The sequence below is a fragment of the Athene noctua genome, chromosome 10, assembly GCF_965140245.1.
Source record: "Athene noctua chromosome 10, bAthNoc1.hap1.1, whole genome shotgun sequence".
Taxonomy (NCBI): Eukaryota; Metazoa; Chordata; class Aves; order Strigiformes; family Strigidae; genus Athene; species Athene noctua.
In genome coordinates, this window is record NC_134046.1 from 3,504,792 (window position 1) to 3,528,350 (window position 23,559).

General features: G+C 43.5%; 1 protein-coding gene across 1 annotated transcript; it reads right to left on the bottom strand.

Moving 5' to 3' along the window:
- Nucleotides 1–583: 583 nt before the first annotated feature.
- On the bottom strand, nt 584–21,835 carry IHO1 (interactor of HORMAD1 1). The gene is made up of 8 exons (XM_074914742.1): nt 21,780–21,835; nt 14,255–14,414; nt 12,726–12,883; nt 10,814–10,862; nt 10,029–10,116; nt 2,690–2,793; nt 1,514–1,948; nt 584–1,480 (listed from the first exon to the last, which is right to left on the bottom strand). The coding sequence occupies exons 1-8, from the start codon at nt 21,833–21,835 to the stop codon at nt 632–634; spliced, it is 1,899 nt and encodes a 632-aa protein (XP_074770843.1). The 3' UTR covers nt 584–631.
- Nucleotides 21,836–23,559: the final 1,724 nt, after the last annotated feature.

Below are 23,559 nucleotides of genomic sequence, written 5' to 3' on the forward strand. Positions count from 1 at the left end.
CCTAAAAGGAGAAGAAATGTAAGTCAATGAACCTGAGATGTTGGGATTTGGTTTTCCTCAGCTAAACTAAACCCTGTCCAAAACTCACAAACAACTCCTGGGGCAAATCTGAACCTTATTGAAATCCACCAGAACAACACTACTACTGCCTAGGGCACTAAAATCTGAACTTTTAGACATACAACAGAGAGACTATGAGTGAGAAACAGAGTAAAGCCTCTGGCGACAGAGATATTATTTTATCTAGTTGAAAAGCTTCCAGCAGATCTCAGTGCTAAATCTGATTGGGCTGCTCGTCTGTGCTCTGCCAGCCCTCTCCTCCCGGTGAACGACCCGGCAGCCTCCGCAGGTGCTGCTCGTCTGTGTAAATACAACAGTGATTGGAGCCTGTAGTGTCTCTGGGAGTAGAGGGATAAATTAATACAGATCCCACCAGCTTTCCAAGCCGTGGGAAGGCTTCACCCCCAATCCCAGGTAGTCTTTTACGATATCTCGAAGTGGGCAATAACATTTTCAAGCATCCAGGCGTGAGTCTTGTCTCTGACTAAGCAGGTAACAGACCTCGAGGTATAAACTGCGACTGCGATGGCCAAGCCTGCTGCTGCTGACTCCAAACATGAAACAAAACCCTTCAGTCGGAATAATCGCTGTCAAAAACTAAAGAGCAACAGGCCGTGTTCTGCTGAGCCAGCGTATCGACAGGATGTGGTTTCTTGGAGGCCGCAGGGCTTCGGAGGCTGAAGCAGGTCACCGGTTTTTCACCTATTGTGCTACACAGGGAAAATATATTCTCCTGAGGAGAGGAATCCCCGAGATTCCCTTTTACGCTGGCAACGTTCACTCTTTTTTGAATTTCCAAACTTCTCTTTCTTTTGTCTGGAAGTTGTTGCAGGCTGGACCGTGGCACTGGTGGGGAGTTATGTGTAAGCCTCGGCCGAGCGCTGCTGAGGATCTGCTGACCGGGAGCTGCAAGAACTGGGTTAGAGCTTCCTAAATTGAGAGCAACCATGTATCTGGGAATGCAATTTTTTCTGGAGCTTTCCAACTCAGTAACCCCGTTTGCCTTCCTTTGCTTCAGCCCACCATCAGCACATCGAGAGAGCTCGCTTTTTTTCGTAACAGGGCACATTTTCTTCCTCCCTATTGCTTTGTTCCAGGGGATCCTTCCTGGCCTCTGTTTTGCTTTGTGCCCTACAGCTGCGTTCTCCACCTCACAGTCTGTGGCCCTGTTATTGTCCCTTTGCCTGGGCATATCTTTTTGTACGGAAAGGTGGTAAACCTGAGGCTGCCTCTGCTGTGAGCCTGCCACGGGGTCAAATCCTCGAGTGCTTTTCCTGACTGCCTTCCTCAGGAGAGTTGGTAGAGGCACCTCCTGTGGCATAGAACAGTGTTTCTTCTGACTATCCTCCAAAAAATGATTGTTAGCACAGCACACGCAAAGATGGCTAGCACAGCTCTGTGCTCCCAAACCGTATTTCACCTCCTGCAAAGAGGCGTTTTCTCTGCCACACGCCGCTGTGGCAAAGGGGCTGCCTTTCCCCCCTGAAGCTGTGTTTGTGTCACCCTTAGATGGACCATCCCCAGCGTCCTGGTTCCTCCCCGGGGAGTCTCCGTGCTGCTCCCCCACTGTCCCGCAGAGGGACTGAGGCCACCCCGAGGAGCTGCAAACCCCCCTGCCTCGGCAGCACGGCCAGCACGTGGTCTCCTCACCCAGAACACAGCCCTGGCACAGGCCAGGGGAGGTCTGGGAAGAATTATCTGCCTTGTGAGGGGGCAGTCGGGCACTAGAAATGAGCGTGTGCAGCTCAGCTAAGGCGTTAGGGAGCTTCAGGAAGCCTAGTTCTTCACACAGCTTCAGGTGCTGATCACTCAGCTGAGCTGGCAGCGACTCTAGACCCTCCTTCAGCAGCTGGATGCTGGATTTCACATCCAAAATCTCCGCATCTTTCTGGGGAAGAAGCAAGCAGAAAGCAACACATTAAAAGGTGCAATAATAATATTCAAATGAGAAACTTCTAGGTCCTGTGTGTCAGTTAGACCCCTTAAACTGGGTATCGACTCAAAGATCAGCAATTTGTATGTCCCTAATATGTATCTTAAACTGTCCCACAGAAGTGAGAGGTTTGGGATTGGGGCATTCCCCTAACCCACTGGGTGCCCCCTCTCCCAGGAGCACTGCCTTCTCACACATCCTTGCCAGCAGCAAGGACTTTTGGAGAACCCAGACCTGTCCAGGAGGTCTCTGACAGTTCATACTTTTGTCTCTGACACCCACTTATTCTTTTTTCACTTCTTTTTTCCTCTCCCTGGGAAAGCATCCCGCTGAAGGGACAGGATGCTGTCCCCTCGCAGGCAGGCACTGCACTGCCTCCTCCAGCAAAGGCGTGTGCCAGCGTGAGGCAACAGGGCTCCGTTGTGGCCTGTCATGACAGGGCACTGCTGGTCTCCCCTCTTACTGACCTGGGTTCCGTCAGAGCTTACAGCGCTGTTAGCCAGCACTTGGGTAAGCACCAGTCGCTATCTGGCCTAGAATTAGCATTTTAATATGTCTTTCCCCTTTAATTATAACAGGAGCAGCCTACTTTATAATCCAACATTCAAAGGCAATTTAATATTCAGTTAATATTTTGAAGAAGTGGGAGAAATTCAGAAGGAGGGTTCAGAATAAAAGATTAATTTCTGCACTTACAGCTGCAAGTCTCTTCTCCATCTCCAGCAGTGCCTGCTCCATTTGGCTTTTATCTGCCAGAGCTTTCAGCACCGAGCCACAGTGACTTTGAAGAGCATCTTGCACTAAACGGGGAAATCAATAAAAACCACATTTGGTCTTTCATTTGTAAATGTGAATAAACTACTATCAATACTCCTGCTACTTCCTCCACGGCTTGGCATGAAATACTTCACTGTGCTGTGCAAGTACAGTGATTCGCCCGCTGAGATCTCCCCGAGCCCCAAGTGATGAACAATAGGGTAGGTGCTTAAAGCAAAGCACTTGAAATTTATAAAATGCTGCGTATAGGCCAAACCTCATTTACTGTGCTCTATTAATATGACAGCTGGAGATGAAAGGCTAAAAACGAAGCTGCAAAACTTGGTTAGCTCAACGCAAGAAAGGCCGAGGCTTAGTTGTCTGCCAACAGGCACGGCTAGGGGAAGGGGATCCCAGTATAGCTGACCAACCCCAGTATAAACAACACTCTTCTGTAGCCAGGTAAATGGGAGCTTGAACATGTGACGGGAAGAATAGTATTGCAGAGAACTGGATGGAGATACAAGAGGATAAGAAGTGTGACCAGAGAATACATGTCAGAAATATACAGGAGGCTGGTGACCAAAGGAAAGCTGCTGAAGGGATAGTGGGAAATTATGAAGGAGTGTGCAAAGAATTGTGATTTCCAGTTGCTGGGCACAGGAAGAAATGGGGCCAGAAAATGTCTGAACCAGGCAGCTGCACCCCGTGCTTGGGCAGCTGCAGCTGGAATGCCAGAAGGTAGTGGGGGCCCCGACAGTGTCCTATGGGGGCGCAGACCCCCTGCGAGGGTTTTAAACTGGAACAGGATGCGCTTGGCGTCAGACAGTCTTGTTGAAAGACTGGTTAAAAAATAAGGATTTGTGTTATATGATTGGACAATAATGTAACTCCCCCCGTGCAGCTGCAATTATAGGAACCACTGCTGTGCCTAATAGACTACAGCGTGGGAACGCAGTTTGCAGCGGATGTGGAGATGAGAAATTCTTCTCAATCTTACAGAAGTTTTCCTTTAAAATAATAAATTATGAAGAAGAGAAAGAGCTGTTCACTAAACAGGTCTGGTCTTTCCTGCGAGCAGCAGAGGAAGGTGGGTACAGATGGTGTGGCTGGGGTGGAACAAAACAGGATGCAAAGCACTCCTGCTAAAACAAAGCATTGCCAAGCCGACGGGCCGGCATCACTGAAACTCTGGAGTCCTGGACCAGCACTGCACACCCGAGTAAAATCAGAATGAAGCCTACATTTCAACAAGTGGCTACAAGAGCTCTGCAGTTAATTAATCCTCTTTTGCTACAGATCCAACGGGTTTAATTGACTTTGGTGTTGGTGGAGCTGAGAGCTCGGCTGAAGCTATTCCTGCACGTGGAGTATTTATCTCAGCTCTACAGTGCAGCACCTCTTGCCCAGAGAGATGCTCACAGGCTGAGGGTTCACAGAGCACTCTGTATCTCTTCTCCTGCCCAGATATTTTCGTTAAGCTTGCAGGGACTTAATTATCTCAGTGAGCTGTGCCCTTCTGTCAAACTCTAGATGGAATTGGTCAAAGAGTTAAAAACTATTAGGGAGAGGCAGGCAGAAAGTGATTGTACAGGCTGCGTTTCTGTAAAAAAAAAACAGGGATGTTTTTAAAAAGTACGTTTGGGAAGGAAAAAAGGAAAGAGACTTGAGCAATTACGGGCTTACTAGTTCGTTATCATATTGTGCAAGGTTTTAGAATAGACCTTAAGGGAAAGAATACTCAAAGATATGGAAGGAATTGGAATGAAATAGAACAAGATTTTGTAAAAGCCAGATTGTGCCTGACTAATGTAATACACTAGGATAAGAGAGGTGACTTCTTAGACAAAACAAAGGGAACACAGTGGCCTTTCTGTAGAGCCAAACAAAGCTTTGCAGTGGAAGTTGTCATGTAATATGAAAAAAGCTGAGAAAAATTAAGTGAATAAGCCTCAGTTAAAGGGAAAATACCAGCTCTTGAGAGGTGTGGCATGAGGGGACAAGGCGGTTCTGGAAGGTGCTCCTCAAGGCCTGCTCATGAGCCAAACCTGCTTCAAATCTGCTGTAGTGACCTGGGTGCAAAAGCTAGCAGGGCATTTAGGTAATTAGCAGGTGAATTAGCAAATGCCAGCACCAGGGGCTACAGGTGAGATAGGGCAGTGTAGCGTGTGGTGGTGCACAGGCTCTGGCTGAGGGGAACTGCTGTGCACCCCTGGGGTGGGTGGAAGCCTGCCTGCAGTCCCAGCTGCCTATGTGCAAGTTAAAAAAAAAAAAAAAAAAAAAAGGAAAGATTGAACGGAGACACGTGCAGAGAAAAGCTACAAGATAATTAAGTGCTTAGATGATAATCTCCTTTTATGAAAGGAGATTGAAAGCATTTGGTTTATTCAGCTACGCAAATCAGGGGTGTCTGGTGGCGTGGGGCTGGAGGTGCTGCTCCAGGGATGGGGTGCTTGCTGCGAGCTGGCTCCCGGCAGCGGGGAAGCCCTGTGCCAGGCTGGATTTTTTACTTTATTTCTTTATTTGCCTTCATCTGAAGGAGCAAAGCTTGGGCACAGCGCACGCTGCTGTCATTTGGCAGATGGAACCCTGCAGTTGCCTCGTCTTCCTCGCACACATCGAGTTAAACCACCTCCCGGACCTCAGCTCAGGGAGAATTTCTCCATTTTTTCAGGATGCTGTCACCACACTTTGCCTTGTTCTCCGTAGGAGTGTGGCTGATTTCTGAGGATTATCTGCACATATTTCAACTAATAAGCCCTCTGCTGTTGCAGGCAATTTGGTTGTCCCTGCTCTCTCACTGCTCTTTTTAAGCTTTTAGTCTTTTGCTCTGACAGATTTAGACTTTTTTTACAAATCACCAGGGGAAAGCTGTGGCTTGCAGAACAGGGTTTGAGTGGGCCTTCAAGACTTTGCATCTCCCTGGTTAGACCTAAGAGCTACCTGCAATCTGAGGGCAGGTGTTTGGGGACCCTGCCAGCCCTCTCCCAGCCTGCAAGCCTATAAAGAGGAGGAAAGCAGCAGTGACTGCAGGAGGAAACTCCTTTCATGTCACTTCATCACCTTCCATCTCTATGTAGTGAAGATATGGGAAGGCCAGCATCAGCAAGCTTACCTCGGCCTGCTGCTCTTCCCCATACGCTTAATTTTAGTTCTGAATTATTTTTAAAACTTTCTGATTTCCCTAGTCTGTCTGTTCTTTTCAACATGGTAGCCTCAGTCTAAAAATAGCACTGCATCCACTGGGCTTGTGATCTGCACATACATTTGACTCAGCACAGTGTGCTGCAGGCAAGCAACCGACAGCCCGTCTTTTGAACGCGTTTCATTTGTACATGTAGGAGTATTCTGCAGAAAAAAAAAAAACATCAGTACAGAGCAGGAGCACTCTCCTTCCCTCTCTGGCTTCCATACCAGAGGAGTGTTCAGACTTGTCAAACACTATTAAACAAAATAAAAACGAGCGTTAATCCAGACTTAAAAAAAGAGGTGTTGAGATGGCCAAACTAGATCAGATCAAGGACCCTGCTAGCCAAGTATCTTGTCTTTGAAAATGATCAAGAACAGCTGCTTCAGAGAAAGTTTTCTTCAAATAACCCCCACAGCAGATAGTTCTTGAATAACTTGATCACAGAGGGAAAGTCTTTACATGGTTAATGGGTGGCTTATGCACAGACTTGTGCCTCTCAAGGTATTTTACTCTAAACAAAGCCGTTTTTTACAATCTGGAACATCCCTGTGTTTTTTGCTGTACCATTTTCTTCAGATGCTACTGGTTTACATTAATAACAGATGGAATGTGAAATCTGGCATGAGATAAAAGTCTGTAGGACCTTGGGGTAGGTCTGTTATCCTGTGCTGCAGGGAGTTCCCTGCAAATCAGCCTGCACTTGGGTGCAGCTTCAGTCCCAGCAGCTGAAAACTATAGTCTGAGCAGTCGAGGGAGGGAGCGTCAGCCTCCCAGCCTGGCAATATTAAATAGCAACTGCTTCTGATGCCTATCTATCATTGTCGGTACAACTTGTCCTGAGATTGGCACTGACAGTGCGGAGGCTTTAAATAACATTTTGAAGGGAGGTTGGTTCCCCCATGCCCGGGTTCAGTAGGGTAAATGGGGGGAGGTATTAACTTGGTGAGACGCGAGGAGGGAGGACAGCTCTGGAGCTCAGTAGGGTGCTGTGTTTTCTCCCTAGGCAGTAACTGAGCTGTGCCAGGGGGTGAGACATTTGGGCTGTCACAGCTTCACCCTCTTTGGATGTACCCGGAGTAGTCAGCTGGCAGGTCTGTGCCTGCTTAGCCTGGGTGCCCTTCTGCAGCACAGCAGACCCCTACATGGGGGGACTGTGGGGTGAGCTGCCCCTGATCTCAGCCTGCCCTAGGGCAGAGAGTGCCCCAAGCCCTGAGGTGTGACAATGAGGAGCTTCAATAGTCACCAAGACAACCACACATCCTCTCACCATCCATGCCAGAAGTTAAGCTTTCTGATTTTTCAATCCATACAGAACATAAGGGAGTCTGAACTGGGTGTCCCAGTCTGGACCATTCTGTTCACAGTAAACAAACTCAAATCCCACCATTATAAACACAGAGAATTCCCCTAGAAACCTTGACAGCAACTACTGGGCCTGGGGAGTCTTAAACAAGTCATGTTTGAAAACTGCCCACTGAGCACCAGATTTTTTCAGAGAATTGCATCAGCTCATACCTCTGTAAGGGACATATTGCACATTTTTTTGTCACCCTTGCTGGCAGGAGCATCAGAGGATTGCCTGTGGTATGCTGGCTGGGAATATGCTTCCCACTTGCAATGAAGTCAAGGTGATGTGGAGGATATGACTGTTATGAGCTGTCACAGCTGGAACGACCAGATACCAGACAAGCAAAGCAGTTCAGAGAGAGCTGAGTTGTGAAAATCAGGATTTGTATTAAAAAACCAGAAAATTTTGATATAAATGAAAATGAGGACACTAGACAAAGAAATTAGCTACGGGAGCTGAAACCAGAAGGAAAGAGCAAATGATGGGCGGGCAAGTCAGCAAGAGAAACTCTAAATAAGGTGGAAGGGCTGAAGACATAGGGTCTGCTTGCCTCTTTCCATCCCTGTGCACAGCACACCGAGATGTGAGCAGGGAATAGAGCAGCTGTGCCTCTGTGGAAGCTGCTCAGGCAAATGTCTCATCTTCAGTGCCAGACACGGTTCTATCCACTGTGTGCAAGCACATATGGACAAACACTCAAAAGAGAACATTTTTTTGCTTACTGCATAGAGCATGCCAGCCCAAGAGCCTTTGGAAATGCTTTGGAAATATATTTTGAAAAATATTTTCTGCTTTGTTCTCGTCCAGTGGCTAGGCAGAATGTGCCAAATGTGCCTGCTGCCCACTGCTATAAATGAAGCCTGTGATACTCCTTACAAGCTTTTAATGAAGACAGACTTGATTTCAAGTTCCACCTTTCTTTGCTTTTCAGCGCTGTTTGAACATCCTGGTGTACTACTTCTCCCCTTGAAGAGAGCCTCTTCATCTTCTGCATTCCTCTCCTACATGTGAAATCCTACACTGTCAATGATTTCCCATGTCTCTACCATATCACCCACCTCCCAAGGTACTGTATCATCAGCTACTGGCATTCAGTGCTTTGTGAGCTCTGAATTTATCTCTTTATTTTGTACCAGTTTTTGAAGAGAATTGCTGCAGTTGGGATCTTTTCAAGGCACTAGTGCAGGTATTTATTTAGTGGGAACTTAATTATCCATCACTGTGATACCAGTCAAATGGTAGTGTTTATCAGCAATTAACCAGTGACAGATGAACCACCCAGAAATATAAAAAGAACAACATTGTGGAGCATGTGATAATTTTCATTATATATTCAACATTCTGCAGCATGATACATTACAGAAAGTGCCAATTTTTCTTTTCAATTGCTTTGAAAATCTAGCAGCAGGCACCTCTGGGAGGTTTCTCATTTCATTCAAGGCACATTTATTTAAAAAGGGTATGGAGACGAAACAGGATAGCTGAGCAAATGGTATGGAATGAAGAGGGGGAATTGTGAACAATAGATTTGATTTTCAGTGCCATGACAACAATTTCCCTGCATGAAGTATACGAAATTAGGCAAAGTCCTGTCACAGAGTGGACAAGTTGAGGCACTGAAGTGATTAGGAGATGGGTAAATGTGTAATAGAGAGCTTGTTGTGCTGGCCAAAGCAGACAGGTTCTTGCTTACATTAAGGTCCCACCAAGAGCACTTGCCAAGCACAGCAAGGGAGTGTTCTTAGTATAACAGGATTGGTATTTCAAATGTACAGGCTATCACGGCCTCCAGCAAAATGCACCAGACTCCACTCTTTTTGCCTGAAAGGGCTGTGTTGACTTGAAGGGTATCTGTCAAAGCTGTGCTTTGTGGAAGCCGTATTTTACCACACGGTGAATACTACGGTGCTTTGTGAAGGTCTGCTACCATGATTTCTCAAGGTATAACTCACTTCACGGCTCTTGCGTGTGTTGAAACTGGCCTCTTGTTCTTGCACAGAGCAGGGCAAGCACTGAGCAGAGTCTTGACAGGATGTTGATAAAAAACCATGCCAGCATTAAAAATTAATGCACTCACAAAGGCTCAGATCTACTCCAAATTACAAACAATTTACTGAAGCACTTACGTTCAGTAAAGACTGCCATGGCTAGCCACTTCAGAGACAGAGCTATTAAAAAGTATTTTATGTTATTAGCTTTTTTGGGAGGTCACCCTTTTATCCTGGCAATAGTGTGCTTCTTGCTTAAGAAATGAGCAGTGTTAGTCTTGTTCCTAAGATATAATCACTTTGAGCACAGAGGAGTGATGGAAGACTTCAAACTAACATGAAAATCTGAGGAAGCCCTAAAAACTGAAACTGGATACTCAGGATATAAATATCTATGTTATTTTTACTGTGTATTCCGTTAGGTGCTCCAGATAGTCTAAAAATGATCATACTTCAGGCAAAACACAAAAACATAGGAGGTGCATTTATCCATGAATGCATGGTATCTAACCACGCAACACCTAAGTTCTTTGACACAGTACAAGAGAGCAGAGAAAAGAAGAACACAGCAGCAAGAATGGAAAAATAGACAAGTCCATACCATGGATAATTCTTATTTGCTCTTCTCCCTTACGAAGAGCAGCTGTTGAGTGGCATGACTTGCCTAGTTCACCCCAGCTGGGAGACAACACTCTGACATTCAGCAGTTTGACTGTGCCCTCTGCTGTTAACAGAAATACAGAAGAGACTTACATGTCTTGGAAATGGTTTCTAGGTGAACCAAAATGGATTTGTTTCTTGAATCGAACATTTCTCCAAAATTGTCCAAGCATGCTTGCAACTGCCGAAAATGAAGGTAAATAAGAAAAATTAATACATTGCCCTTTCTTTGCTTGCAAAAAACACAGGCCCAAATGCCACAGAACAACGACCACAACTCATGGGATGGAACAGCCTGAAAATGGTTAATCTGTCTCTTGGAACAATTTGTCCAGCTGTTGGTTGCAACCCCAAAGGAGATCTGGAATGGCTCAAAATGTTCATGGAATGTTGTAGACGTCTTAACAGATTTCAAAATAGAGATACTGATCTGTAAAACAGCATTAGTAATAACATTAATCAAATTAATTATAAAAGTGTTGGGGGCGAGACCTTCACCTTCAGACAGTAAGACCACATTGACTTATTCCCGAGAGTAGACTACTTTCTTCAGGCAGAAGGAAAAAATAATTGATATTTGCAGACAGCCATTACAGCTTGTTCTTACTCCCAAAACCCAGCTTGTTCTTGCTCCCGAGACCAGGAGAAATTCCACTGCTGACTCAGAGGCAAGGCCCTAAAGACCTTGATGCTGAGGACAGGCCACAAAGACAACGGTATATGCAAAAAAAATGACAATTGTTGGTTTAAAGTATTTGAGTGCTCAAGACAAACAGTGTAATCATTCAAATATCAGCAACATAAATGAGAGAAGGTGAATGTTACGTAGCTTTTCTAACCCTTCATTATTTCTTCACTCTGAATTTGAATTAACTTACCCCTTGAAGCTTGCCTTTGGTACTGGAAATAAATGTGCTTAAAACCTCACTAAAATGAAAAAAAAACAAGCATAAAACAGACATGTAAGTTACCGAAGTAGCCAGACATTGAAAAGATCACAGTAAACATGAGATATATATGAAACACTGCAAGGCATAGCACAGTGCATAATGTAAGTACAGAAACATGCTTCAGGGGGCATAACCTTTTGAAGTCACCTCAGTTGTTTTAGGGAAGCGTGGATTCTGCTGTGTAGAGTAAGGAAAAAAATATATTGACATGCGCATATAAATCATACACATTAAATTAGTGGGTTTTTAAACTCTCCTATTTTTGGCCTGGCGTTTGTGCCTCTCTTGAAAGTTTTAGTTGGAATTTACAGTACTGTCCCTGCTGCTGGGGTGTTACCATCACGCTATCTGCTCCGGAAGGACCCGGCCTTGGCGGAGGTGACGTGCCTGTTGCTGGGATACACGGGGTATTGTATTTGGACTAAAATAACTGTGAGAAAAAACATGGGAAAAGCTTCAGCATCAACAAAGCCCAAGCCAGGAAGAACAAATACTTCAAATCCTTTTCTCCTGAGATTATGCCTGTGGTTTCTGTTATCCATCCTTTTAAGTTGAGCGAGCCTATCAGGAACCAGGCTATATTCGTGATTAACCTATCAAACCGAAATGCAAGGACAGTTGCTAAGCAAAGTGATAACCTATTTCCTCTCTGAAGATTCGGGTCGTTTTAAATCAGTCATGTAGTGATCCAAATCGCAACAACCAAAAAAGTGGAGGCTGGGTAGAGTCTAGTTATGATAATTAGACAGGGCTTCTGAAATCTTTCTAGCCTTATGGAAAGGAAGATATTAATTATATTAGTCAAACTTGCGGGGGATACAAACTGATAAATTGTACATTTATCTTTGTAGAGATAATATAGCTATTTCTGTAAACAGGCTTCTAATCTGGGAGCGAGTCTGGAGTGTAGGAAGGAGCATAATTATTTTAAAGAAGAAACAAAGGATAATTAAGAGTTCTGCTTGAACACTTAAAACTATTTGTTCATTTCTCATAATTCACTTACAAAAATCCTCCTCTTCTCTAATAGGCACTAGAGAATCAAATATCGCCTTATTAGAAGCATAGTGCCCATTGCAAAAGAGAAAGAGACACATAGCCTGATTTGATCAAAGGCTTTTAATAAAAGTGCATTTCACTTTGGATGGATGTTACGTTACAAAATGTACAACGCTAAGAATTATTTATAGGTGCACTGGGGAGTTTGCCATCTTTCATTTCTGAGCTTCAAATGGTCAGCTTGTTCCTTAAAGTCCTTTAGGACCTACACGTACATTTAATTCTTAACAGCTGACAAAGAGCAGATGCAAATTACATTAGCAAGTTTTACTTGTCTGTTACCAAAACCAGAAGATACAAAAATCTTGTATACAAGTAAAATTCTAGAGATAGATGCAGATTTAGAAAGGTGTAATCATTGCATCTTCCACTGCACACAAGTGTGCTTGGCAATCTCCTCAACTGTGAAGGCTGTCCTCAGAGTCCCTTAGAGGAGTCACAACACAGTCTATAAAAGTTTGAGAAATATGGGCTTTTGCAGTGAATCAATACGGAAAAAAACCCTGATGATTAGATAAAGAAGGACAAAGGTGAATTCAGGTTATAGTTTTGTTGTTCCTTGTGGCTTATTGCTGACTGTGTTACATAAATTACATTGCAAATAAACCCTGTTCTCTTATCCTGTGACTCTTTCCAATCAGAGATTAATTAAAACATGAAAAGATACTTTTCTTGGGGAAATATGCAGCTATGTCATGTATGGCTTTTAAGAAGGAAAGAAGGAGCTTCAGGGAGTGATAACCACCAGCACAGAAAGAATTTCCAATGGATGTCTACATACCGATCATATTTGTCCTTTATTTTGTTCTTATTCACTTCATAGTTTTCCAAGACACTTTTCACTCTGCCTGCACCAAAATTAAGTGAGCCTTTTTCTTTTGTATCTTCATCAAATAAGTGTGGTTTTGTCTGGTATTTGGTAAAAATGCTGGGCTCGCTCTGTGGCACAAAAAAAAAAGAAAAATGTTGAAGTATGAAAATAATCAGAACATTAATTAGAAAAAATCCATTTGTGTACCAAGTGCTTTGCAGACAGAGACCACAGTGATTGGACATAACAGATTAGATTGGAAGAGGAGATTAAGAATTTCATGAGATTATGACTCGCTTAATGAGATCGACTTAGTTAGATCAACTCCCTGGGGAACTGAGACCCAGCCCAAATTCCTCCAGACTCAGGCTTTTCTCTCATCTTGAGTATTTTCAGTTGGTTGCGATCATCATACGTGCAGATTTTTTTCCTGTACGCTCAACACAGAGACTATAAATGAATTCCAGTGTTCCTGGAATTGTGGAAGAGTTAAAGATGTCAGCAGGAGTTCCCCGTACAGGAATCTAAAGAAAATTCTATTTAATTTCCTGGTAGATGATATCATTTTGCTGCCAACTAGCAACACCACCAGACTAGATGAGTTTTTCACATGCTTCAATATACATTTCAGAAATTTAATATGAAAGCTATGAAGACCTTCTTCATTATACAAACTTTCCAGACACTGTGTGACAAAAATTGAAATGCCTTATCCTTAAAACATAAGAAAATGCAAATTCCATTAATTTTTCTTCTTTCACAGTGAAAAGTGAATTTCCTTTTTTTGTGTCTGATGAAAATCTGCTGCTGTTAAAGGACAAGATCCCCAAAATGCAGAGGAGAGCAGATAGGATCTGGAACTGAAGGACAGCCTAGAGCCACGGAGCTGGCACCACTGCTCTTTCCTAATCTTTGCTCTCAGGTGTCTTTATTTGGATCTGGTGCTCTCTGTCAGCGGTACAGGAACTATTTTAGTGAGGCTGGTGACATCAGAAACCACATGCTGTAGGAGAAAGATTTTGAGCCTGGAAGCTCTTCATCTAAAATCATTCAAGCATCTGTCATAACAGTACAGTGAGGTAATTTTCAGTCAATGGAATTAAATACTGAATACCTCTGTCATTCTTGCAGAAAGCTAATGAAGAGAAACACAGTATTTTTCAAAGAGGAATAAACATAATATGAGACATTAGCTAGGTGGTCTAAAGACATTAGCTTGAGAATAATTTCACATTATTTTAGTAGTTAAAAAAATGTGATTAAAGAAAATAATACCTATCTCAAAAATAATTCATAGCTATCTGTTATAAATACCAGATTTTCAGCCAGCCAGACTGCTACTTTGTCTAGTCACAGCAAATACATATACGCACTAAGAAAATAACTTGATTTCAGCAGTTCCTAAGATTTGCAAATGTTACCACCTGATTTCAGCATTTTCTATTAAGTTTGAATAGTGGCTGTGTGCCTGCACAGGGCTGAAAGAGAGTGAGACTCACGTCCTGGGAGTTGTGCTGTCCCAGCTGCGTGCCCAGCTCCAGCGGCGCCGCTGCCAACTGCACGTTCTCCGGGCAGAACTGGGAGCCGAAGAGCAGCTGAGAATCACTCAAATTCGAGTAGTCACTAGGAGCACTGCTTCGGATGGAAAACTTATTAGGCCTGAAACAGGGCAGAGCGGGTTGGGAATGAGCCTTGAGCAATTAAAAAGCCAAACAGAATTCCCTACATGGCCTGCTGGAACCGTTCAAGCATGGCCCACCCCAAGATGTTCATTTTCACTCTCCACTCGGAGGGTACTATTCCCATAACGGCATAATTTTTAACACTATGCTTTTGCTACTCAAAGCTGACCGGCTTATTTTAAACTGTCACATCCATACAAACGCAGTGTGGTAGCACTGCATTCCCCTTGCAGGGGGAAGGTCTTCCTCCAGCATGTTCTACAGACAGAAGACCTAAACCAGGATTAGCCGGCTAACTCAGTTCATCCTACCTGTTTTGTCGGTCAGTCTTAGTTAAAGGGACACTTTGGGGTTTGCTCCTAGCAAGTGCCAGGTCTTTCCCTTTTCACTACTCTGGATAATCATTTCTGTTGTAACTCAGATGCTGCTCGGTTTATTTGGAAGGCAGTTCCAACAGATTAAACCTTTATGACTAATAGTTGACATTTCTTGGGCATTTATTCTCCAGATGCCTTAAGTCTAACACGCTGGAACAACAAATAAATAGGTACCATATGGCTATACAAATTGACCTGAATTGTTAGAAATATTCCAAACATAATAACATCCTACTCAAAAGTTCTCTTCTTTCCCCTGAGTGTCACCCAAATAAACCTTTTCTATCTAGCCTTGACATTGTGCTGTGTTGTTCTGATTCTACTCCTCTTCAGAGACACAGCTTCTACTGCTTTATGGACTAGGCTCGTGGCATGGTACCAGCTTCCCTCAGACAAGGGTTTCCCTGCACAGCTGCACCGCTTCTCACTGTGTCGGAGGCTGGCTTCAATTTTTTCCTAGCAAAGATAAAGACTTTTTTCATTTTTCATATGATCACTGTTCCATTGCTCCATGTCCACAAGGTCTGATGGAGTGCTTAGGTTAGGTCCAAACATAAGAAAATCTGGGCCAGGTTTATACTCTTAGTTCTTGCTGGTTTTGAAGCTACCAAAATGGAGAGATGTGTGTGGCTGCCTTTGGAACTGGGAATTACAGATGAAAATGGATGAAAAAGATTCTGACGCGGGGTTTTCCTTCCATATCGAATCATATAAGTAAAGGGGAAGGAGCAGGAAACTAATTCATGTGTATAACAAAAGATGATCACCCCAACATTTATTAGCAGTGACGTGTTTAGTTAATTCCCAGTTTTGGAAAGAACCCAAACATCATACACACAACAGGAACGGGATTTAATAGCAGTACTTGAACTGCTCAGTGTCCCTCTTCATTATATAGTGGTGTCAGTGACAATATTGTATTAATACTTTTGGCTTTAAGCTCACTGAGTACACTGAGCCGCAGGCAAAAATAGATGAGGTATGAGTTTCTGGATTCTCAAAAAGCCTGATAAATCTGTCTGAATTCAAACCTTCTCCCTTGATCTGTCTCTGGACGCCAAATCTACTAAGAAAGAAATCTGAATACAGCTTTTACTAGCACAGTTTCTTGTTTCCATCTCATCCTTCTGTAAAAAAACCCCAAATTTTCTTAATCTACAACCAACATGTCAAGGAGAGATGTGAGCACATGGACTGCCATGACCCCACACAGGCAGGACCCCTGCTTACAAAGTGAGCATCACATCTGTGCACTAGTTTTCTAAATCCTCTCTTCTAGCTGGAAAAGTTCCCTCTTAGTTTAAGGAAGGGTTTTTATAATCCTTAAATGCTTTACTGTCTAGTCAAACCCTCCTTTGAAAGTGTCTGGTAACTGGTGAATATCCTGCTCACAACCTGCTCATTTTCTCAGTCCTTTCACATTACTTAATGCCTAAAGTAGGAGAATCCTATAACAAAGAATTTTATGACCGGTATTTTGAGGAGTATTGAGCTGAGAGGACTTTACAAGCAAAGTGGCTTCCCAGACTCACTCTGCACTGACACTATGACGAAAGGCGTCTGTTGGCTGCTCTGGAGCCTAATTTTTCTGTCTTAAGTCCACTACCTCAGTGGTTGGTTTAGGAGCACTGGCACTTCCGCAAATTAAGGGGGAAGACGAAACAGATGTCTCTTTTGAATGCACTAATTCCCCTGAGCAATGGAATTCTTTCTCCCTTAGTGCTGCCAGCATTTAATTTACTAACAAGACCATCTGGGCAAGACATCAGCCTGGCCACACTTGGCCCAGGCCTGTCCCTGATGGCGAGATCAGACAAGTGTGATGAAATCTGTGACCAGATCCATGATCAGGCGACCACAGCTCTTCTAACCACCTGGCCATTCCCTTCAGGATGCCTGAGCTGCAGAGATGCATGCTCCATCCTAAATATAAATCCTTTCTTAGAAACAGCAAGGAAACATGCGAGATATTTAATCCCAATTAGAAGTCCCTCCTAGGGGATGCAAGTTTATCTCAGGAGAACTTTTAGCTTTCTGCTAACACAAGCCATTCCCCAAGGCGTTCATGCATTTGTGCTCATAATGTTCCTATGGTATTGACACTAGCATATGTGTCCAAAGCAAAAACAGCCTTAGATATGTAAGACAAGTTTTTGTCATCTCCAAAAAATGCTAAATCATCCTCTGCTGACCAATGTAACAGTTTCTTTTTCCCACCTAACTTTATGCGAGATATTGCTGTATTGGCAATTCCAACCCTTTCTGTAACATGAGCGTGATCTAAAAAATTTGCAGCCCTCTGCATATCTGGGGAGTCAGCTATCTATCTGCAGTCTCAGTTTCCCCGTTGTCGGTGGGAATTCCTCCTCCACATGAGAACTTAGATCTTTTGGGAGCTTTCTTTCATTTTTCTAAGTTCCGATTTCCACTTCCAAATATTTTAGCACAACCGTATGCAAAAAGTTCACTTTTCATTCAAAGGTTCTGCCTTGCCCCCAAACATCTGTCAGATACAATAATCCAAGAGAAACACAGCATGCGATAAATACCCTCTTCTTGTGTTTCCGGGCACTAACAAGCTAACAATTCCTAACTATAACTTGTTGTGGGCCTTATCAGTCTTTTTTAAAATCAGTAATTTTTACTCTGTTGTTTGGATTCATCTTTATGTGCCAACACAAAGGTTTAAGAGTTATTTGGAAAAGCAAACGGAGTCTTCCACAACTTGAAAAATAACATTCATCTGCGATGCTGCTGTAAGTGACTTGGTTTGGTTCTGCCATCCCCACCAAGCCTGTGCCAACATCCCTTTTCTTCCCAAGCACTGTGGGTGAAGCTCGCTTACGCCTTCCTGACACATTTCTTCAAAGTGCAGTAAACCTTTATTCCCAAAGAAGAGAACTCTTTCTTCTGCTAGTAATGTTTGTAGAATCAGTGTTATAAAGTCCCTCTTCTCCCGATTCCCCTCTGGAAAATTTCCCAGCCCTTTCTGCTCCTCCTCATTTAGTGACCAGGGCTGCACCACAACAAATCCACCTGAAATTCTGGGAGCTGCTGTTCACCTGCTCTTCCTCCTGGCTTTAGCCTGTATCTATAGGAACTGTCTTCAGCTCTGCTATGCTGCTCTTGTCGTCACTGCTTGCTGCCTGCCAATATGTTCAGCAAATGAACAAGGATCACTGTTGGCTCTGGGTGCAGAGGAACTTCAGCATCCAGTGGCCTGGAGGAATTTAAAGTAAGGAGTTTTAGCTGCTATTGCAGCTTACAGCTATTTGCCATCTCTTCACTGGAAATGGCCAGAGCATAAAATTTTTATTCTGCTTTCTGTCCTCTGAAACAGTATGACCTGCTTGCTGCAAATCATTTGTACCATATCCTAAAAGGAATTTCTACCAACAGATTTTAGCGCTGGCCCTAATGCATTAACCATAACAAAATCCTTCTTGGTTACTCAGCTCAAACATTGCCTCCAGCTTTCAGATTTCAGGCTCAAAATCCTTCTGGTCTTGTTTTAAACTCCTCAAGGTCGTTTTTGCTTTCTATGAGCCTCTCCATTATTCATTCGGCCGTGATTCAATACTGCCCAGACATTCCTCACCTTGGAAACCGTGTTAGCCCTTTGTTGCAGGGGCTTGCAGGGCCTTTTCCTTAGGAGAAGACAGATTTCCACGGGGCAGGAAATTTTACTTAGACAAAATGTATCTGTGATCTGGAGACGGGGTTTTTTTTGCTCCCCTCCCCAGTCTGAAGCCATCTTCCTGCCTGCACTGACAGCCCCAGTTTCTCATTCCTCCAAGGCTCAGGATTTTTACAGCTGCTCTCCCAGTCTTCATCCTGGCTGGCTCCTTCATTTTCTGCTTATTCTGGGACCTTAAGGAAACTTCCAAATATGTGGCTCTGCTATGTGGGATGGAATTTTCTGAGATGGAATTTCATGTGATAATGGATTGAATGAGGTTGTTAAATTTGGAAGTTTTTTCTCAACAGCAGAAATAAGCCATAGAGAGTAGTGGCCCAATAGGCCTCAATTCACAGCATCCCTTTTGAATACCTCTTTAATTTTTCATCATATATTGGCTTTACACACTCTCTGGCAGGCTTTCTGCTTCTGATGTCTTTAGAAGTAGGTATATTAGTAGCTTTTATGCCTTCAGCAAGTGACTGCTTTTCTCCTGTAACAAGAAAATTCTCATAAGTTCAATTTCAAATCATGATGTATTGGTTTCTATTTTTCATTGTCTTTCTTGAGGGATGCCTTCTCATTTTCAGTAGTCTTCTTTGCCATGCTAGTGCGGTACTGGTCCTTCTCATGTCTGATTTGAGAGCTGTATGCATTTGTTCTGAGCTTCAGTGTGAAGTCTAAAGAATCTCTAGCCCTCAGGCAAAGGTTTAACCCTTTTGGCTGTCCAGTTTAGTTTCTTTTTAATGAGCTTCCTTATTACTATGTCACTGTCTTTTTTAAAATTAAGCAGTATTTTTTTGGCTTCTGTTGCTCCTGTAGAGATGTTGACTCCAGTTCACTCCTGTCACACTCATGGCTGCACTACAAGAGTAACACCCTAAACGTGGGTCTGACGCTCAGCTCAGGGCCCAGGCAAGACATGTCTCTTCCAGCAGTGCTCCCCTGGCCAACACAGGTAGATATTCATGGTATCTGAAAATGTACTTTCAGCATCACGTGCCGGTGACGCTTATGCAGTCGATAAAAGGCCGATTGAAGCATCACTGCTTTTGCATCCGCTGCGCTCACACCCTCTGTGATCTTTCTTTGCCTGCCCTTCTGCCTGGGCAAGCAGCAGTGCTGCTCTAACGTGGCACTTCCCCTAATGGAGTCTGGCATTTCAATCTACAAAAATTGTGTCGTTTGCTGACACACTTAAATTGAGCCTAAGCTTTTTCCACTGTAGAGCTGTCATTCTATCCGCATCACCCCCTCCCACCTTCTCAGATAATTGGCACCCTGATATTACAGCGTCCAACTAGATAATCTTCTCTCTGCTGCATTTCTAGGATCTCTATTATGTCAATATTCATACATAAAACCAGCTAAAACAGGGACTTTGGTGTCCCCCTGCCCCAATTTCTCAGGCTGCTGGTGGTTACAGAGAAGCATGTGTGTGTCTGAGAGATAGATAACAAACAAAACCCAGAGCAACCCCAGGCTTGTGCAGAACTGCTGCCGTGAGGGTACTGAATCACGGGAGCTCTGCACTTCCTAGTGATCTGGTGGCAGCTGTCCTCAGAAGTAACACCCTGACTCAAACTTGCACAGAACTCACAGCATGATTCATACCCTGCCTAGATTATATGCTGATTTTATGTTTCATTTTTAAAGCTCCCTGAAAGACAGTATTCTGGGGATTAAACAGCATACCCTGCTGTGGTGAGAAAGTTTTCTAGTAACAGAAGTGAGCCAGGGAAAAGTAATCAACACTTTTTCCCCTATTTTAAACACACACATATACATGCACATGCTCCTATGAATAACTTTTTTTTTTCCTTTAGAAAAAGTTAATTCTCCTCCTGAGAACCCTCTCCTGCTTCTCAACTCCTCAAAAAACCCAGCTGCGTTTTCAGTTACGTTTTAGGCCCTGTTTGACCCTTTTGAACTCGCTCGCAAAAAATGTGGAATGCTGAGGAGTGGGTGTTAAAATCTTGTCTGTGTTTTCTTCCTGCATTAATAAATGAGTTAAAAGGAAAGACTTGGTAGCTGACAGGATACTTTGGAGGAGAAAGGAATTCAAGTGATCCCTTTCCAAACAGGCACCCGTATGTCTTCCACTCATTTCTTTTCCTATTGCATGACTCCACAGAATGACTGATATATTTTTTTAAAAGTCTATATTATATATTTTATATAAAAACTAAAAATATAATTCTATAGAATATTATGTATTTTTAATATATTCTCCAGATTTCCCCTGCTCATTCTTTGAGCAGAAATTAAATCACAAGTTTTCAAACTATTCAGAGGCAACTTACTGAAAACAAAATTTAAAAAAATAAAAAGGAACCCCTGCAGGTACCAAGATGAAAATAGGATTATGCAATGCGTATTTATAAAGACAAAACCATGACAGATACAAACATATTTTTCTTTGAATTGGCTCCCCTTTGACACCTGCATCTGTACAAAATGCAATTAATTCATATATGTATGACAAGTGTTTTTATAATGGGCAAGGAAACTTGGTTTTCATTATCATCCGTCATTGTGGTAACATCAGGCCAAAGAGACAGCATGACTAAAACTGTGAATCTGAACAACAGTTAGTTATGTAAGTGGGTTATTTAACTAACAGAGGCTCAGAGGACCAAATTCATGAATTAGCTTCTTCAGAGTCAAACAAGGGATAAATCTTGCTGTCTTTTTTAGCCACGTGATGCAAAAGGTGATGCTCAGCTTGTAAAAAAAAAAGCAGCCTGTCTTACATATTTGCTTTCCAGATGTTTACATCCAAATAATATTTGTTGTTTCACTACATATTGTAGATATGGGGAGTTCTGGCTGCTCTTTGACTTCTGCTGGGAAAAAATTAAGCCATGCGTATAAATGCAGGATATGGAATAATTTTAGAGTAACATAATGTGTGTTTGCAATATTGCAAATCATGATTCATTTTGTCTACCCTCTGCACAAGGTGAGAGAGAACACTTAACTTACCTAACTGGACATAGACAAGCCACAGGACTTACCTGAATAAACCAGAGAACAGCTTTTACCTGATGCTGGTTTTTAAATTCCCAGCCGTGGGGGGATCTATGGCAGCACCTGGCAGGCTGGGAGCAATGCAGGCACAAACAGGATCATGGAGTAGGCTATTTAACCATTATTAACCAGACTGTATTAACCATAGATCCATTCAAGATGTGTTTCACCTCATCTCTATCAAACACCTGAATTGTTGAATTTTATAAACGATTTCCTCATGATCTTTCCTCCCCACCCCATGGCCCAAGCTCACCCAGTGGCTGTTGGTGTGCTCAACATCTCCTTGATATTCCAGACATTGACATTCATTTTTAATTTTTTTCCACAGCTGACACCCTCACTGGGAGCTCCCAGCCTTCACCATGCACGGCCTCTGCTCCCACCTCTCCTGCCCTGCAGTGGCAACGCCACCACACTGCCCTGCAGAGAGGAGGAGAATGGGGAGAGATGGATAAACCCTGCTCAGGGGGGAGCATCCCCCTGTGCCCCCTCGCCGTGGGGAAACCCGTGGTGGGGGGCACGGCCCTGCAGGCTGAGAGCAGGCCCGGCCAACATGGCTGCCCAGGCCTGGGCCTGAGGCCTCTCCACAGGCCCAGGGTGCAGCTGCCCCACGGGGGCTTCACAGCCCGGCGCTGGGGTCTCGGCATCTCACCCTGGGGCTGTGGATTCCAGGATTGGCCCCAGCTCCGAGCTCTCCCCCAGCTGCCCACAGCAGACACCCGGCCAGGGCCTGCCCCTCCGCCTGGGAGCAGCGCCCTGGGCACAGGGGGCCATCACGGAGCAGGGGGAGGAACTTCATGGCTGTGTGGTCTCTTGTGTAAGTACCTCTCGCAGAAATGCAGCATGATTTAATTTCACCCATTAGAAGTATAACAAAAATAACCCATCATCTAAACACTCCCTGGAGAAAGATTCTCAAATATGGTTTTACTGGAATTTTTATCTTCTGCCTCTGTATCCTCTGTCTTCAGGAATGGAAAATGGGCAAGCTTACTTGACTATTTTTTTCTCCTTTAATTCAAAACAATTTCAGTACTTGTTAAAATGTTTGGTCGCTGGTTCTGAAGATACTCTGCAAGCACTAAACCACTGCAGAAATAAGGTTGATATAAATTCATTAATAGATATGGGGAACTAGTCACATTCCCCTTTACACTCTTGTATTTATTACATGCTTTAGTATTAAAGGCAGCCTGGAGCTCAGAGGTGTCAAAATTATGGCTTTCTTGATGTACATATCTGGTTTCCTAATCAAATCCCGGAGAAATAAAGCTTTCACTTAAAAAAAAAATCTGGACTTTTACCCATAAAAAAAACTTACTGGAGTGACTTTGCTGCATTGTTTTTGCTTGTCACTACAGCGCTAGGGCTGGTATAAATAGCTCAGATTTATTACAGCTGTTTGTTAACTCTCAGCTGCACAATGAGCCTCTAACAGGTTGATTTTCTAAGACCAGAGCAGGGAATCACAGCCTGGATCATGTTCTTGCTTTAGGGATGGGATAATGGCCAGGCTGTCCAAGGCAGCCGTGGGCTGGAAGGCAAACCTTCCTCCAGAGAGCTGTGCTGATGGGAACATTAATGTTTATTGCCCTTGTCGAGTAAATAAAACCTTGTTCTGCTCCTGAACTGCCTGCAGCTCTGTTGTATACAGCCCGGTGCATAACGCTGCTGCCAAGACCCTTGATGTGTACCCAGGCCCTATATGGCCCTGCATCATAAATGGTAACTTTCCATCATTTTATTGCCTGTAATTGGAAAGTTGGCCTGGAACTCCCTTCAGAAGAGACTGTAGAGCCCTTTATCCATTTACAGCACTTCGGCTGCCCTTAGGAAAGGATTTGCCGGTGCTTTGAACACTGGCAATAAGACTCAGCTTGTTATTTTAGGTTATTATACAGAGCTATTCCTATTTCTGGTGTAGCTGGAGCTTTATGGTTTGAGTGTCTACCGAGTTTGTGGAATATGATAAATGAGATTTTGTATTTCCATCTCTCCTGACAACGGAAAGAAATTTCTATAAGGAAACACAT

Excerpts from the sequence above, each read along its gene's own strand:
- IHO1 (XM_074914742.1), bottom strand. The coding sequence starts at position 21,835 with ATGAATGTCAATGTCTGGAATATCAAGGAGATGTTGAGCACACCAACA. Across the intron at positions 10,863-12,725 it reads ATAAAGGACAAATATGATCG|TGAGGTTTTAAGCACATTTA; the intron begins GTATGTAGACAT and ends TTTTCATTTTAG. Across the intron at positions 1,949-2,689 it reads TGGAGAAGAGACTTGCAGCT|AAAGATGCGGAGATTTTGGA; the intron begins GTAAGTGCAGAA and ends CTTCTTCCCCAG.